This window comes from Callorhinus ursinus, unplaced genomic scaffold (assembly GCF_003265705.2).
Source record: "Callorhinus ursinus isolate GAN/ISIS: 27379988/994484 unplaced genomic scaffold, GSC_fseal_2.0 scaffold20, whole genome shotgun sequence".
Lineage (NCBI taxonomy): Eukaryota > Metazoa > Chordata > Mammalia > Carnivora > Otariidae > Callorhinus > Callorhinus ursinus.
This window is the reverse complement of record NW_027397082.1, coordinates 17,258,564-17,276,565: the sequence shown is the minus strand read 5'-3', so window position 1 is coordinate 17,276,565 and position 18,002 is coordinate 17,258,564. Positions and strand designations below refer to the sequence as shown.

Genomic DNA, 18,002 nt, shown 5'->3' with positions numbered 1-18,002 from the left:
ATCTTAAAAAAAAAAAAACACTTCTGCAAGCCCCCAAAATATAAACAATATGAAAAGATAATGGCCAAACCAGGAGAAAGTATTTGCAACACATATCTCAGATAAAGAACTAATATGCTAAACAGATAAAAAACTCAAAAAAATTAGAGGAAAAAGATAAAACTTAGTCCCCCACAGTAATATAAAAACAGCTCCAAAATATGAAAAGATGTTCAAGCTCTCTAATGATAAGACAAAATATAAACTAAAATACATATCGACTAAGGTGGCTGAGATTACTGGGTCTGGTCAAGATAATTAGTGCTTCACTCTGTATTTCCCACTCAATACAGGTAAAAACTCTGGACAGAATACATGGAACGGCTATCTACAGACTTTAGAATGCAAATGGCAAGAGGCAGGTTGGGGAAGGCAACTGGAACTCAAAACTACAACTGACCCATCACTGCATTTCCCATTTTGTTTTCCCTCTGGTATCTCCTGGCCTGGACTCAAACACAAGCTGAAACACAAAACTGTGTACCAGGTGTGGTCAGAGAGAACTCCAAGAGAAATCCTCTCTCATGGTTTGAGAAACAGCAAAGGGGGCCTCTGTAGGTCATAAACTGTGATGGAAATCCAACGTTTGTTGTTTTTCCATTCTCTCTCACACCAGTCCCTTGGCACATCCATAGTGGCAATGGAGGGGGGGATGGTAGTGGAGGCCAGGCAGGCATCTAAAACTCTGAGGGGAGAACTCTGATCCCAAGAGCAGGGGGGGATCCCCACTACTGTTTTCACTGTATATCCTTTTGCTTCTTGGTTCCACAGCAGTTGCATTTTCAGGGAGTACACAACAGAGTGAGAAAACTAAAGCCCACTCCCTTTTCTAGCTAGAGGACCAGAAAGGAAAGTATTGGGGAGATTAAGATCAATAAAATGGTCCCATAAAGTTGGGTTTATCCTCAAGCTGCATATACATGATCTGAGCCTAATCAATGTTCCATAGGTTTTAAGAACTGAGATACAAGGTATGCCACTGCCCAGAAATGTCCTTAATTTGATAAAGGGCATTTATAAAAATCCCACAGCAAACATCATACTTAATAATAAAAAACTAAGTATTTTCTCCCTAAGACAAGGAATGAAGTATGTCCACTTTCACCTCACCACTCATATTCAACACCATATTGCAAATCCTAGCTAATGCAATAAGACAAGAAAAAGAAATAAAAGGCACACGATTGGAAAGGACATAATGAAACTGTTTGTGACATAGTAATAAATATACATTTAGTCTCTGTGCCCCTTCCCTCTAGCATATGACTCAAAACCTATGGAATCTCTGAAGTAATAAGGGTCTTTTTGTATGCTAATGAGATGATTGGTGGCTGAGGACACCTGGATAGTCTCAGGATGAGGTCTGGAACCAACCATGTGATTCGAGGGTTGGAACATTCAGCCTCATCCCCCTGGTGTGAGTTTAAATTTAGGAACCAAACAAGATGGTAAATTCACACTGGTGGCTGGCTCCCCTATCACACCCAACCTGAGATGGCACCAAAATCGACAGATCTGTAAAAACTGTGAAAATCCTGAGGGTATGTGTGTGTGCACATGTGTGCACATGTGAGTTGGCAAACAGGGCGTGATAGAGCCCAGACAGTGACACTACAGACTTTCCTCCTTTTGGTGCATCCTTCACGTTTTCCCAATGCTGGGCTTCTGCCTCTCCCTCTGCATATACCTATTAGCCAAGGAGCTGATACCTTCAGTGAAATACAAATTCATAGAGAAAAGTAATGAGTTATAGGAGGGATGAGATAACAGATTAAATGCATCAGACGAAAAGATAATTTAAATAAATATACATCCTTAAAAAGAAAAGAGTTCATATTAGTTATATCATGGGTACTTGATTTGGGCACTACTGACATTTTGGGCCAGACAGTTCTATGCTGTGGTGGGACGGGGCTGTCCTGTGCATTGTGGTAAGTTTAGGAGCATCCCTGGCTTCTACCAGGATTCCAGAAGCACCACCCTGAGATGTAAAAACCGAAAGTGTCTCCAGATACTGCCAAATGTCCCCAGGGGGGACAAAATCTCCCAACTGGGTTGAAGCAGGATAATAAATCATGAAGAACCAATTCAAAATACTATGGAAAATATAATGGTTGAAGTAAATAACTTAATAAATGGGTTATATAACAATAGGGATCTAGGCTGAGAATGAATGATTTCACTGAAAAATCAAGTAGAGGAACCCTTCTAGAAGGTATTAGGAAGGGATAAACATGAAAATATGAAAGCAGACCTAGAAGATAGAAGTGTAAGTATCAATATCTGTTTACAAGAATACAAGAAGAGGGGTACCTGCCTGGCTCAGTCTGTTAAGCATCTGTGTTCGGCTCAGGTCATGATCCCAGGGTCCTGTGATTGAGTCCTGCATTGAGCTCCCTGCTCAGCGGGGAGTCTGCTTCTCCCTCTCCCCATCTCCCCTGCTCGCGCTCTCTCTCTCAAATAAATAAATAAAAATCTTTTTAAAAAAACCAAGAATATAAGAAGGGGAAAAAGAGAAGGGAGAAAATATTTGTAGATATAATGCTTCTAAGTTCCCAGAATTTAAAAAAAAAAACAAACTCAGATTGAATGGGTGCATAAAGGGCCAATCAGGATAGACATGAAAAATCTAATCCTAGATACATTAGAGTAAAATGAAAGAACACTGAAGAGAAAGAGAAACATCCAGAGAGAAACAGTAGCTCTCCTGTAAAGGAAAAAGGTACAGATTGATACCTGACTTCCTAAAACACACTAAGAAGAGAGTAGGAGAATGGGAGTAGGGATTAGAAAGGAAGGGGAAAAGAGAAACAAAAATTAGAAGTAGGCCTTGCAGTTACTCAGTATACTTATCTCTTCTGTGGTATAACAGGAAAACCACTCTACTTGTCTGAGGTACCAACCCAGACATTTTGGAACTTAAGAAACAAAGGCAGGTGAAAGGTGGACCCTACAGAGGGAAAGGGGGTGGCTGTACTTTTGTGAGTCCCAGTATGTGGGCTTCAGCTGTAGAGGTAAACCCAGTTCCTAGGATCTGATTCTTGAGACTAATATATGCATCAGAATGTTAATATACTATTTGTAAAGGCGTAAAACCACCTTCCAGGGAATAATAAACATGCCTGAGCTTGTTATTCATGGCTTCTCTCATCTAAGTGCTCAATTCTTTACCAATTATCAAGTTATTTAGTAAATACTGAATCAGAAAAATTAGTTCAATGATCCTAAGGAAAAGGACAAATTCTCCCCACCTCATAAGTGTGCACATGAGATTCAGGTTCTCTCTCTATTGATCAGTGCTGGGTAAATGCTAAGCAAGTCTTCTTAAAAGAAAGAAAGAAACAAACAAACAAAGGCGCCTGGCTGGCTTAATTGATGGGAGTATGCAACTCTTGATCTTGGGGTTGAGTCCCCACATTAGGTGTAGAGATTACTTAAAAAAATAAAATAAAATCTAAAAAAAAAAAATGCTAACCAGTTCTTAGTCATCTCCCACTACCCCCTACTCCCACCAGGTTTCCATAATCTTATTTATTTAAAAAAGTTTTTTTAAGATTTTTTAAATTTATTTATTTGACAGAGACATGGTGAGAGAGGGAACACAAGCAGGGGGGAGTGGGGGAGGGAGAAGCAGGCCTCCCATGGAGCAGGGAGCCCAATGTGGGGCTTGATCCCAGCACCCTGGGATCATCACCTGAGCCGAAGGCAGATGCTTAACCACTGAGCCACCCAGGCACCCCCATAATCTTACTTTAGATATCCAGTTAGATTAGCTTCATATTCCCATCTTGAGATCACCCTGAACATCATAACTGGACTCTAGCAAACATTTACAGAACAGCTTTTATGGTGAAGGAAAAATAACCAACAGCTATTTATTATGTGTTAGGTATCATATACACATTATCTCATTTAATCCTTACACAACTCTGTGAGGTAGGTACTATTATTAATCCTATTTTAGAAATTGGGCAACTTGAGTTAAGTAACTTGATCCAGGTCATTCAGCTACTCAACAAGTTTGAAAGAAACTAGTAGGACTTAAAAACCAACAACAGGAATAACTGTGCTAGATCTTCCCAACTCCCCAGGCTCACTTTTCTTGTCTGCACCCATCCCCAGAATTTTGAGATTCAAATGAAATAAAATATCAGCAAGGTTTTATAACCTATGAAGCATATTCCAAAATGGCACATACTATTTATAAAAATATACAATTAAAATGCAGTTTATTTGTAATAAAGGATAACATTGCACGAATACAGAATGTACATATTTCACAATGACAAAATTTAGGTATTTAAAAACTTTTTATTGAATTATAACATACATACTGTAAAGTTCACAAAACTTAAGTGTGTAGCTTAATTTTTACAAAGGTAAAAACTGCAAAAAAATAAAAAGTCACCACCACCCAGATGAAAATATAAAACATTACCAGTATCTCAGAAGCCTCCTGGCTATGGGATATGCTTTTGAGTTAGAGACCTGGATTCGAATTTTGACACTTTCACTTTCTTCTTGCGTGACTTTGGCAAGTTGTTTAACCTCTTTGGGTTTCGGTTGAGCCACCTGTAAAGAGAGGATAATACTGCCTTATAAGACTGGTGAATTAAAGGAGGTCATAACATGTAAAATGTCTCTCACGGTGCCTAAAAATAGCGGGTCTTCAGTGAACGGCAATTATTACAGTCAAATGTTACAGGCGGTCGCCACCTCCCACTTCCTGCCTTTCTGTCACTCACTTTTGAAACTTGCTCTTGCTCCTATTCTTTTTCTCCTCCTTTCTCGCCCCTCCTACTGCCGTACATTGCCTTCCCAAGGTGTCGTAAAACGCTCCTCCCCGCCCTCCATGTGGCGAAAACGCAATCACGCTTGACGGCGCGAGGTGGCTCAGCCGCAAGATGGCGGCGCTGGCGGAGGAGCAGACGGAGGTGGCGGTCAAGTTAGAGCCGGAGGGACCGCCGACGCTGCTACCTCCGCAGGCGGGGGACGGCGCTGGCGAGGGTGGCGGCGGCACTACCAACAACGGCCCCAACGGCGGCGGCGGGAACGTTGCGACGGCGTCGTCGTCGGCCGGCGGGGATGGTGGGACCCCCAAACCCTCGGCGGCTGTCTCCGCCGTTGCTCCGGCGGGGGCGGCCCCGGTGCCCGCCGCTGCTCCGGAGGCCGGCGTTCCCCACGACCGACAGACTCTGCTGGCCGTGCTGCAGTTCCTGCGGCAGAGCAACCTCCGCGAGGCCGAAGAGGCGCTGCGCCGTGAGGCCCGGCTGCTGGAGGAGGCAGTGGCGGGCACCGGAGCTCCGGGAGAGGCGGACGGCGCCGGTACAGAGGCGGCTAGCGCGCTTCTCAGCCGGGTCACAGCCTCGGCCCCCGGCCCCGCGGCCCCTGACCCTCCGGGCACCGGCGCTTCGGGGGCCGCCGCCGTCTCGGGCTTAGCGACAGGTCCTGCGGCTCCGGGGAAAGGTGAGCCGCGGAGTCCCGGGGAGGCAGGGCAGTAAGGGGAGCAAGCCGGGAAGGCAGAGGCTGGCAGGCCTGCACCTCTGCGGGCTTGTTTTGAATTTCCTGGGCCCGCCTCTAGGGCCACATGCCCGCCCCTTTCTCTAGTGCGCCGGCTGCGCAGTCAAACCCTCTTCCAAGCTGTCAGTTCCAGTGAGAGGCTGAGGAGAGCTGTTGAGCAGAGGGTGGGCGCCGAGAGGCGGGGACCTTCAGGCTTTTGGTCCCTTTCTTCTTTCTTGGGTTCTTGAGCCTTGGCAGGTCTGCATTAACATTAACAATATTTATACAGTCTGTTACTTCAGACTTAGTGAATCAGATCATGTAGAGGTGGAGTCTAGGAATCTCCATTTTTGAATATATGCTTCCAAGTGGTATTGACGTATGGCAAAGGTTGAGAATCATTCATTTAGGAATAGACTTTGGGACAGACCTGGGTTCAGACTCTGTCTCTGTTGGTTTTACTTGTGTGATGCTAATTCTTCCTGAGAGCAAGAGTTCCCCCCCTCTATTAAATGGATTATTGTGAGGCTCAGATATAATATATATAAAATGCCTGGTACTGATAAATTTATGCCTAGCACCTAACACTTAACACCTGAGACCTCCTTCCCCAGCCTTTTCCTAGCAACTGTAATTGCAAAGTCCATGCAGTAAAATTCATACACAATATGAGGTCTCAAAGGTGATCCTGAGCTGATAATAAACGTTTATTGAATTAAATTGTCTAGTGCAGAGCCTCTAGCCAAATTAATCTGTATTTATGAGACCTAATCTTTGCAGCATTGCCAGAAGTGAAGTATGAATATGTAGCATTGTATCCCACAAATAGAAATGTGCAAAAATATGACTGAGAGGAATCTTTTCTGAATGCTGAACTTTGTGAATGAACTATAAGATGGATGAATTATGTTGGTTATTTTTCTGTAATCTCTCCTCTCTTCGGAAACTTGACTTATCATAACTCAGAAACCAGTAAGAAGGAAAAGAGGCCATGAGAGTAACCGAAATAACTTAAAACATTTGTGCAGTGAAGAGCACAGCAGTATTATAATTGCAACTTAAAATTTTCCAACAATCAAACTGATTAGATTGACGGGTTATCATTGTTTGGTATTGCAATATTACAAATAAATACTCATGTTTTCTGCTTTGGAATGATGTTTTTGGAAATTATTTTAAGCATATAAATTGAGTTATCTTTTGGAAACAAATAAGGCTCGGCCTTCCCACCCTTAAAATGCTTGCATTTTATAAGGAGTGAGATAGATGTACACATATCCTACAGGATAGGATGTGTTATAGGAAAGTTGCAAAATATTTAGGTAGCTCAGAGAGCTGGGAATCTTACTTCAGCGCTTGGCTTGGTGGTGGTGGGTGCCATTTACATTGAGCCTTGACAGAAGATTAATATAGTTGTTTGATTTGCACATATCCCGTTTTATGAATTTTGTCTTTGAGGTAGCTGCGGGAAAAATAATGAACCTTTTTGTTACTGATTTGAAAATTTTATTTTAAGATATGGACAAGCTGAAGGAGTTTGGGATAGGTGACTGAAACAAAATGAAAATCCCATTGAAAGATTGTATGATTGTGTTGGGGAAGAGACTTTGAGAGGAGCGGGACAAACATCTGAGAAGCAGTTTACCTCTGGACCTTAGCAAAGCAGCCTTAGTCACTTGGTATGTATCAGTCATTTTTTGAAGGTTGTTCTTCATTTTTTAAACAGTTGGAAGTGTAGCTGTAGAAGACCAGCCGGATGTCAGTGCTGTGCTGTCAGCCTACAACCAACAAGGGGACCCCACAATGTATGAAGAATACTATAGTGGACTGAAACACTTCATTGAATGTTCCTTGGACTGCCATCGGGCAGAGTTATCCCAACTCTTTTATCCTCTGTTTGTACACATGTATTTGGAACTAGTCTACAATCAACATGAGAATGAAGCAAAATCATTTTTTGAGAAGTATGTGAATTTTATATATATTATATATATAGCACATATATATAATGTATATACACATTTGTAACCACACAAATGTAAGATTGTAACTGAAAAAGTATTTCATGAAGGAGAGGTACCTGGTGCTAGGAGAACCTAAAAAGAGGGAGTTTGATCTAGTTGGAGAAGTCAGGGAAGCCTCCCAGAGGAAGTGATGCTTGAGGTAAGATCAGAAGGTTGGGTAGGAGGTAACCAGATGAAGAGAAGAGGGAAAAGCATGTGTGACACCTCTGGTGGGAGGGATCATGGTAGGTACAGAGATGAAAGAAGGCCACTGTGGCTGGAGTAGAGTACAGGGTCGAAGCTGGGCTGGAACAGTCAGGTTCTTGGGTCATGTTGAGGGTCTTTGTTTATCATGAGACCAGTAGTGGGTTGTATTGGGTAGTATTAGATTTGGCTGAGATTCCCTGAAAACTCCAATAATAATGGCATAAATAAAAGTTTATTTTTTGTTTTTATCCTAAGAGCAGTAGGAAGCTGTGTTAGGATTAAATTAGACTGAGAGTGACTGAAAACCCAAACAATAGAGGCTTAAATATGATAAAAGTTTATTTCTCTCTCATAAAGGTTAGGCAGTCCAGGACTGGTATAGAGTCTTTGATTACCAGGGACCTAGGCTCTCTCCATCTTGATGCTCTTCCATCCTTGTCATGCAGCTTCGTCCTATGGCATGAGATGGCTCTTTGGCTCTGTGCAGTCACATCAGTGTTATAGTCAGCTGGGAGGGCATACATCCTTCCTCGAAGTTGCACATACCTCTTCCTTTTTTTATGTCGTTAGGCAACAGCTACAATTACCTACAAGGGAGGTAGGAAGTGTGGCCTTTGCCTAGGTGTTTATGTGCTCAGCTAATATTCAGATAGTCTGTTGTGAAGGAAGAAAGAACAAATGGATGTTTGGGGACAATGAGGTGTCTCTGCTACAGAAGCCATTGAAGGACCATGTCCTTATTAGATTTGCATTAAAAAAATTTTTTTTAAAGTGATCTCTTCCACTCAGCGTGGGACTGGAACTCACAACCCCGAGATCAAGAGTTGCACGCTCTACCACCTGAGCCAGCCAGGCGTCCCGATTTGCATTTTGAAAGGACCTTTATGCAGTTGGGAAAATAGATGGTGGTGAGGGGGAACAGAGTGACTTTAGAGTGACCAGTTTGGGAGGTTATTGTAGTGGTTCTCAACTGGGGGTAATATTATTCCTGCTTCCCCTTGGCTATTTGAAAATGCGTGGAGGTGTTTTGGTTGTCATAATGACTAGGGTGGGGAAGAGCAGGTGGCTTAGGGATGCCAAGTGTTCTAATATGTGTGGGTAGTGCCACTTAGCAAAGAATTGTTCTGCCCCAAAATGTTCTGTTGAGAAACACTAGACTAGGGTACAGTAGTGTTTGTGAAGGTAAGTAGACATATTGGTGAGGCAGTTGGTGATGGATTGGATATGGAAGTGAGGGAGATGAAGGTATTATTGATAACCCCTAGGTTTCTGGCTCCCCCATCGGGATGGGGGAGTGCCTTTCACTAAGATAGAAAATCCTGAAAGAGGACCTGGTTTGTCAGGTTGTGGAGTAATCCTGACTTCGGATTTGAATATGCCTTTGACTCATTTAAGAGATACCAAGTTGATAGATGAATGATATATAAGGCTCTGGAGCTCTGAGGAGATGTAGGGACTGGAGCCATAAATTGGAGTTGTGTGTAATATTGATGGATATGGATGAGATTGTCTGGGGTGGGGGTGGGGGTTATGAAATAAGTCAATGAGAGGGCTAGACCTGGGCCTTGAGGAACGCCAACATTTGGAGTAGAAGAGATAGAAAAAGAGTAGAAGAGATGGCCAAGTAGAAGAGGTATGTAAGGAGAGGTCAGAGAAGTAGGAAGAAAATCAGGAGGGTATTGAGTTATAGAAGCCAAAGAAAGGAGAGTTAAAAAGGAGGCGGTACTTAACAGTTTGAATGAGAGCATTTTAGTACAAGCAATAGACCCAAAAGCTGGCATTTGTCAGGTAACACAAGTAGTGGTAATACAGGAATAATAGAACTCGGGACACTTAGCTTCTATGCCATTATATCCATTCATTATTGTATGATATCTAATAGAAGGTCTATAAAGCAAATGTTCTGTAGCTCAGCATTTTTGAAAAAATTAACAAAGGCTGATGATGACAGAACTTCTACTCTAACCTAATTTTTCTTATAGTATTGTCATCAAAAAATCTCTTTCTCTCCCAGTCTCATGGGATAGCCATCTCTTCACATAGGAAGCTAGAATATCCTGGGGGACTCTGTCTCCTTGTTATGGGCAATCTCAGCCCTTGCCCAGACACCATGCTCAGATGAGGTTATGGGCAGTGACTGATGTGAACACCAGGATGCTGAGATTTCTAATTTCACTGAAATCTTAGACAGAAACAAATCTTGATGAGTCATAAAAGGGTAACACGGGTAACAGTTTAGGCATCTATTGGCTGTGTATCAGAGCTAGAGCCTAGTATCTTATGTTTAGTCATTGTTCTCTAAATGTTTTTGCATTGTTTGCTGCTCTTAGTGAGTGCCAAATATATGATCTTTAATTTTACTTTATCAGGAAAATTAAGATTTATAGAAACAAAAGTACATTTAAATTTACTAATTGTCACCAAGGCTGAAAGCTTTACTTAAATTACCTTTGGTAATGGTGAGTAAATGCAAGTGTTCATTCTTTGGTATCAACATTTGTTTGTCCTTTAGTCATATTATTTTACTGATGTTTAATAAATATGTCTGGTATTAAGAATATAAGAAGTCATTGAAAATGGTGGGTTTTATGAGAATGCCATGTATTGATTATTGTTAAGAGGCTGGGTGATAGGTTCATTGAGTTAATTATACTAGTTTCTACTTTTGTATATGTTTGAAACTTTCCATAATAAAAAGTTTTTAAAAGTGGGTTTTGAGAGAACATAAAATTTAGTAAAGCAGAAATTCTAATTCAAATGTCTACCAGTGGTGGATATCTTTCATTCACTTATGGTATTTATTTCAAATTCTCTTAAAATGTTAATGATACATTTCATTAGAGAATTAAATTTTTAAATTTCAGGATGAATTCAGAAACTGAATTGTAATCATTTTGAAATGAATTACTTCTGATCCTGTAGCTTAGTCCAGGATTATTCAGACTGCTACGTTGAAAATATTCTGGGATGTTTATAAATATATGGGGGAGAGCAGATCCCTTAATGATTACATTGAAAAATGACTTTTTAAAATCACTGAAACAGGTTCCATGGAGATCAGGAATGTTATTACCAGGATGACCTACGAGTATTATCTAGTCTTACCAAAAAGGAACACATGAAAGGGAATGAGACCATGTTGGATTTTCGAACAAGTAAATTTGTTCTGCGTATTTCCCGTGACTCGTACCAACTCTTGAAGAGGCATCTTCAGGAGAAACAGAACAATCAGATATGGAACATAGTTCAGGAGCACCTCTACATTGACATCTTTGATGGGATGCCGCGTAGTAAGCAACAGATAGATGCGATGGTGGGAAGTTTGGCAGGAGAGGCTAAACGAGAGGCAAACAAATCAAAGGTATGGGAATAAACCTAAGAACTATATAATGCAGATTATGAAAAACTGTAGCATTTCCATCTACATAATTTACACATTTTTCTTATAGCTAGTTTGGGAATAACTGTACCCTATATACTAAGTTTCATGTTCTAAGGATGATGTGTAAATTAGTGAGAATTTGGGAATGGTTGCATTTAACAGAACCCTGACTACAGTGACTGAAACAGATAAGGGATTTTGCATACATATATAATGAATTGCAAAGGAAAGCCCTCTTGCTCTGGCATAAGGGCTCCACAATGCCATCAAGGGGCCTGGCTCCTTCTAGTTTCTCCTCCATCATCTTTAGAATGTGGCTTTCTTCTCTGTGCTCCCAAATGGCTGTTGTAGCTCCAGCATTGCACCTGCATTCCAGGAAGGCAGAAGGGGGAGGACAAAAGGCATATCCCTGCTAAATCTCTTTCTTATCAGGAAAACAGTATTTTTTTCCTAAAACCCTACCCAGTATATTTGTGTGTACATCTGTTGGCCAGAATGACATTATATGGCTAGTCCCAGCTGCAAGGGAGTCTGGGAATAGAAATGATTTAACTGAGCATATTGCTGCTCCAGCAAAATCAGGGTTCTGTTAGTAAGGAAGAAGGGGAGATTGGCTATTGGGTAGACAAGTACAGAATCTGCTTCAGGGTATAAATTACTATATTGTAATTGTGAGTCATCCTATCAAGATATGAAAAGGATGTATTGATGAATGAAATATTAATTTTGAAATTGTTGACTCTTTTGACTTGTAGGTATTTTTTGGTTTATTAAAAGAGCCAGAAATTGAGGTGCCTTTGGATGATGAAGATGAAGAAGGAGAAAATGAAGAAGGAAAACCTAAAAAGAAGAAGCCTAAAAAAGATAGCATTGGATCCAAAAGCAAAAAACAAGATCCCAACGCTCCACCTCAAAACAGGTGAGGAAAAAACTTCAGGAACATGTGTGGAGGTTTAGGATGAACTATTATTATAGAGAATTCAGTTTCTTAATAGACTGATTTTCAGTCTGTTTTTCTTTCACAGAATCCCTCTTCCAGAGTTGAAAGATTCAGATAAGTTGGATAAGATAATGAATATGAAAGAAACCACCAAACGAGTACGCCTTGGGCCAGACTGTTTACCCTCCATTTGTTTCTATACATTCCTCAATGCTTACCAGGTTGGTAAGATAATTGTGCAATTTCTGCCTGGAGAGTCATGTAAAATGGTGACTTAACACTAAAAGAAACTTAGATGTGTTAACTAAGATGGAGTTTTCTTTTTTAAACTCTTGATGTAAATATAGCTTGAAGACAGAAGTTAGGAAAGGATAATTGGAATTTGGAATAGATAGAAGGCAGTGTTGAAAAGACCTTTAGCAACTTGCAGGTGCCAGAATGTTGCTTATGTGTGTCCCTTGTTTTACTGATCAGAATTCTGGTAGCCTTTGAGGAGGAGGAAACTGTAGTTTATCTCTATTGAACTTGGCTTAAGTACTTATATGAACTTAATACCTTTTATTAAGGATTCTATATGTCTTTATAGATTGTAATAAGCTGCTGAGGATATATTTACTAAAGCACAAAAATGATTAACATTCTCTTCATATCGTGTGCTTTAAATTTGGAGGGCAAAAGGGGTGAATGGTGTTCTCAAAGTAAATACTTTCGGGGCATCTGGGTGGCTCAGTTGGTTAAGCAACTGCCTTCAGCTTGGGTCATGACCCTGGAGTCCTGGGATTGAGTCCTGCATCGGCCTCCCTGCTCAGCGGGGAGTCTGCTTCTCCCTCGGACCCTCCCCCCTCTCATGTGCTCTCTCTCTCTCAAATAAATAAATAAAATCTTTAAAAAAAATACTTTCAAACAGTGGATTTCATAGGAAAATGAAATCTTTTCTATGAGGAAAAGAGTTATCATTATAGTTTCTAAGATGTAATTTCCCCCCCAAGACCGTATTGTGTAGTACAAAGTTCTTATTTTTTTATTGGCAGGGCCTCACTGCAGTGGATGTCACTGATGATTCTAGTTTGATTGCTGGAGGTTTTGCAGATTCAACTGTTAGAGTGTGGTCTGTGACACCCAAAAAGCTTCGTAGTGTTAAACAAGCAGCAGGTAACTGAGATGACCTGTTAAGATGTGAACTCGCCCTTGGTTTACATCGATCTGGATTCCATGGAGTATACATAAGACACTGTGATCTCAGCAGAATTTCACTTGATTTTACTTTAACTCAAAATGCTAACATTCCCAAGCGAGAAGTGCATTGAAGTGGCAGTCAGGAGACTGGGGCGCTATACTGGTTTAACTTTTCTGGGCCTCAGTTTTCTCATCTGTAGAATGAGGGGATTGGGTTAGAAAACTCCGTAAGGTTAAAAATCTAATTTTATGACTGTTTGCCTGTGAATTTTTAAAAATGGCTTTAAAGTAAATAGTGGGAGAGTACATTGTTTTAGCTCTAAAAATGGCTTAAAAAGAACTAATTTTAGGATTTCACTTTAAAGAAAGTTTCTTGCTAAATGTGTTATTTAAACAAGCTAATGTATTTTCAAAAAATTTTTAGTATTTCCATAGTTTTCATTTGTGTAAAACATGATATAGTGAGTTGCTTTGAGTTTTAATCATAGTTCTGACACTGAGCAGCTATGTGCACTCTGGCAAATTGTTAATTATTCTGAACCTCAGTTTCCTCTTCTGTAGACTGGGATGGTTAGAGGCATCGGCACTGTGGGTGGTATGTAGGGCTGTTCAGACGAGATTGGGCACATTCAGGGTGGTATGGCCGTAGACTGCTATGTAGGACTGTTCACATGGTAGTTCTTCTTCTGAGCCATGATGTGATTGCCTTGAAATATTCTAATGAATGTACTTTTTTTTAAAAAATGAATTTATTTTAAAAAATCAATATTTTTGGACCATTTTAGATCTTAGCCTCATAGACAAAGAATCAGATGATGTCTTAGAAAGAATAATGGATGAGAAAACAGCAAGTGAGTTGAAGATTTTGTATGGTCACAGTGGGCCTGTCTATGGAGCCAGCTTCAGTCCGGATAGGTAACATTCAATGAAAAATTAAATACTGCTGCATTATATTGAGATTATATATAAGTTAACTACTGGAAAGATGTTGGGAAAAATTGTTAGAAAAATCTCATGGATGCCTCTTATGCATTATCTTTTAGAATCTTGCCATCTGCTAATTCATGTTGGGGTACTGGTGTACAAGATAGCAACTTAATATATACCCAAATTTATAGAATCAAGATGCACAGCTTCAGGGTTTGTTGGTTTTAAAAATTAGCTTTAGTTTTTGTATAACCCTGATAGGGGCTGAATTGCTTCTTTGGGTTCCTGCCTTGGGTTTGGGGCTACTGCTGTATTCCATCATCTCCAAATTCAGAACAGATTGCTGATATTAAAGGCATGTTAGCTGTCAACTGAAGATTTTGTGTAATCAAAAGAATTAAGAGGATACTGAAAAGGGAATTTGAAACCCACAAATAGGTATTTGCTTATTTTTCGTGATCTCTTAACATTCTGTAGAAATTGGAGGGAATTTTATATTCATAATAACCATTTGTATCTTATGTGGGTAATAGCTTTCAATCCATTAACATTTTCATCTTTCTGAAATCTTGAGAGTGAAAGGTTTAGCCAGATGATACATTTTTACTTGAGGGAAACCTCTAATTTCAATGAAAACCGTAATAGTGTGAGTGGTTCAGCTTTTGTGCTTATCCCTGAAAAAGGTAAAATATTACTTACATGTCTATAGTGGGTTTTTTTTGGTCAAAAAGACATTTCCTGGGCGCCTGGGTGGCTCAGTTGGTTAAGTGACTGCCTTTGGCTCAGGTCATGATCCTGGAGTCCCGGGATCGAGTCCCACATCGGGCTCCCTGCTCAGCAGGGAGTCTGCTTCTCCCTCTGACCCTCTTCCCTCTCGTGCTCTCTCTCTCTGTCTCAAATAAATAAAATCTTTAAAAAAAAAAAGACATTTCCTTTTAAATGCTTATGCAAGGGGCACCTGGGTGGCTCAGTCGTTGGGCATCTACCTTTGGCTCAGGTCATGATCCCAGGGTCCTGGGATCGAGCCCCACATTGGGCTCTCTGCTCCGCGGGAAGCCTGCTTCTCCCTCTCCCACTCCCCCTGCTTGTGTTCCCTCTTTCGCTGTGTCTCTCTCTGTCAAATAAATAAATAAAAAATCTTAAAAAAAAATGCTTGTGCAAGTCAGAGAGGAAAAGAGCCATCTCCATTTTAAAGTAAAAAATTGTTGAGTTTTAAGTGATACATCACATTTCTTAGTTTTTCTCAGTTGACCTTTTTGACAACTTTTTGTTGGTACCCTTTGGTATAATTTTTTATAAAAAGTGTGATTTTTCCAATATACTTTTAAAAATATCTAACCTTGGTGTGCCTAGGTGGCTCAGTTGGTTGAGTGTCTGCCTTCAGCTCAGATCATGATCCCAAGGTCCTGGGATGGAGCCTGCTTCTTCCTCTCCCCCTGCCTCTGCCTACCTCTCCCCCTGCTTGTGCGCGCTCTAATAGATAAAATCTTAAAAAAAAAAAACAAAAAACAAAAACTAACCTCATTTAGTAGGTGTTCAGTAGATGTAGAGTGTTAGAGCTAACATTAGTTTGGTTAGTACTTTCAACTTCTGTTGCCTACTGTGAATTCCACGTATAACATAAAAGATGTAGCATGTCAAGTTTGCTATATTTATCATACTCAAATGTACACAGAAACCGGACAGGTAACTAAGTTATTCTGGGAATCAAATATATGGCATTCTCTTCTCTCAGGAACTACTTGCTTTCCTCTTCAGAGGATGGAACTGTTAGATTGTGGAGTCTTCAAACATTTACTTGCTTGGTCGGATATAAAGGACACAACTACCCAGTATGGGACACCCAGTTTTCTCCATATGGATATTATTTTGTGTCAGGGGGCCACGATCGAGTAGCTCGGTAAGAACATTGTGATCTAACGACTGGCAGAATGGTTTCTTTTTGGGGAATTACAAGCTCCAGCCAAACTCATTTCACTTCTCTTATTTGGGATCAACTTTTTGAGAACGTCAGCATTTATAGCTCTGTATTTGTAAATGAATTTGGGGAGTATTACTATGTCTGCAATTATGTCCATATCAAGAGTCCTCCTTTTACTACTCCCTCAAGTTATTTAACATGCTCCCAGCCCCTCCCACCAGCTAGATTTTCACTACCACTATTAAGCACTGCTGGTGTTTTCCTGTGATCTCCTTAAAAGTTCAGGATGAGGTAACTCAGGTTAGAAACCAATTTTGTGGTGGCCAAAACTAGCGAAAAATACTTTTCTGTGGGTTAGACTAGGAATTGGGGTAGGAAAGGCGGGCACACAGAACTAGAGAATTAAAAAAACTTGTACTAGATTAACTTAGTTTTCCTTAAGAATGTTACTTTGTCTCAATCATTCCATTTTCTTTCCCTCAGGTAGCCAGTGAAGGGGGGACCTGTTTGGAGCTAACTTCACATGGGTGTTTCTGTATTTATTTTAGAATTTTGGCGGTTAACTATTACATTGTTTGTTTTCATTGCCTTTTTTAAAAGGCTCTGGGCTACAGACCACTATCAGCCTTTAAGGATATTTGCTGGCCATCTTGCTGATGTGAATTGTACCAGATTCCATCCAAATTCTAATTATGTTGCTACGGGCTCTGCAGACAGAACTGTGCGGCTCTGGGATGTCCTGAATGGGAACTGTGTAAGAATATTCACTGGACACAAGGTATTTTATACCTTATTATGGCACACAAGGTTGCTTTTGAGATAAAAATATTTTAAAAATTAACCAGTAACACATTTTAAAAGAAATGATTCATTCCACTAAGCTTTAAAATTCTAGCTTTCTTTATTAGATATTTTTAATCCACTTTTCTTTCCATGGACTTCTTTTCTAGGGACCAATTCATTCCTTGACATTTTCTCCCAATGGGAGATTCCTGGCTACAGGAGCAACGGATGGCAGAGTACTCCTTTGGGATATTGGACATGGTTTGATGGTTGGAGAATTAAAAGGCCACACTGATACAGTCTGTTCACTTAGGTTTAGTAGAGATGGTGAAATTTTGGCATCAGGTAAATGACTAGAAATGGCTTTGTGATAAAGGGTAAATGATACGTTAAAATGAAACATTTAGTGTTGACTGTGTTAGGTTTTGCTTCTCTTAGCCATGATTCCAGAGTATCCCAACGTGTGTTGCCTTCTCAGGTTAAACTGCTTGATTTTTTCACGAGAAAGTTAATATATGAAATAGATCTGACAAGAGGTCAGAATCTAAATATGGTAGATGCTACTAAATGGTTTCCTTTGACTTCCCCTTAGGTTCAATGGATAATACAGTCCGGTTGTGGGATGCTGTCAAAGCATTTGAAGATTTAGAGACTGATGATTTTACTACAGCCACTGGGCATATAAATTTACCTGAGAATTCACAGGAGTTATTGTTGGGAACATATATGACCAAATCAACGCCAGTTGTACACCTCCATTTTACGCGAAGAAACTTGGTTCTAGCTGCAGGAGCTTATAGTCCGCAATAAACCGGTATTAAAGACCTTTTGGAAGCTACTGTTTGAAAAAGGGAGACTAAAAGCAAATACCTCAGTGATTAATATTTAAGCTACAAAGAATGTTTTGTCTATATGGATCTGGAAGGATGCTGCTTGGAAAATCTGAACAGGACAGTTCCACGTTTCTATAGCAACCACATTTAACTAATTTCCGTTAGTTGAATAAGAGGTATTATGTTCGTGGAGGGACATTTATGGTGCTCTGGATTGTGTGGAAACTATGCATTTTCTGTTCAAATGCTATTTTAATTTATTATGTTTAGAAAAAAAAATCAATTGACTCAA

The 18,002-nt window shown here is 40.2% G+C and overlaps 1 protein-coding gene across 1 annotated transcript; it reads left to right on the top strand.

The window, feature by feature from the left end:
- The first annotated feature begins 4,919 nt into the window (after positions 1-4,919).
- On the top strand, positions 4,920-17,701 carry TAF5 (TATA-box binding protein associated factor 5). Its single transcript, XM_025880823.2, has 11 exons — positions 4,920-5,505; positions 7,265-7,502; positions 10,794-11,109; positions 11,886-12,049; positions 12,156-12,291; positions 13,102-13,222; positions 14,032-14,161; positions 15,909-16,073; positions 16,695-16,872; positions 17,045-17,222; positions 17,470-17,701. The coding sequence occupies exons 1-11, from the start codon at positions 4,944-4,946 to the stop codon at positions 17,685-17,687; spliced, it is 2,406 nt and encodes an 801-aa protein (XP_025736608.1). The 5' UTR covers positions 4,920-4,943; the 3' UTR covers positions 17,688-17,701.
- The last annotated feature ends 301 nt before the right edge of the window (positions 17,702-18,002 follow it).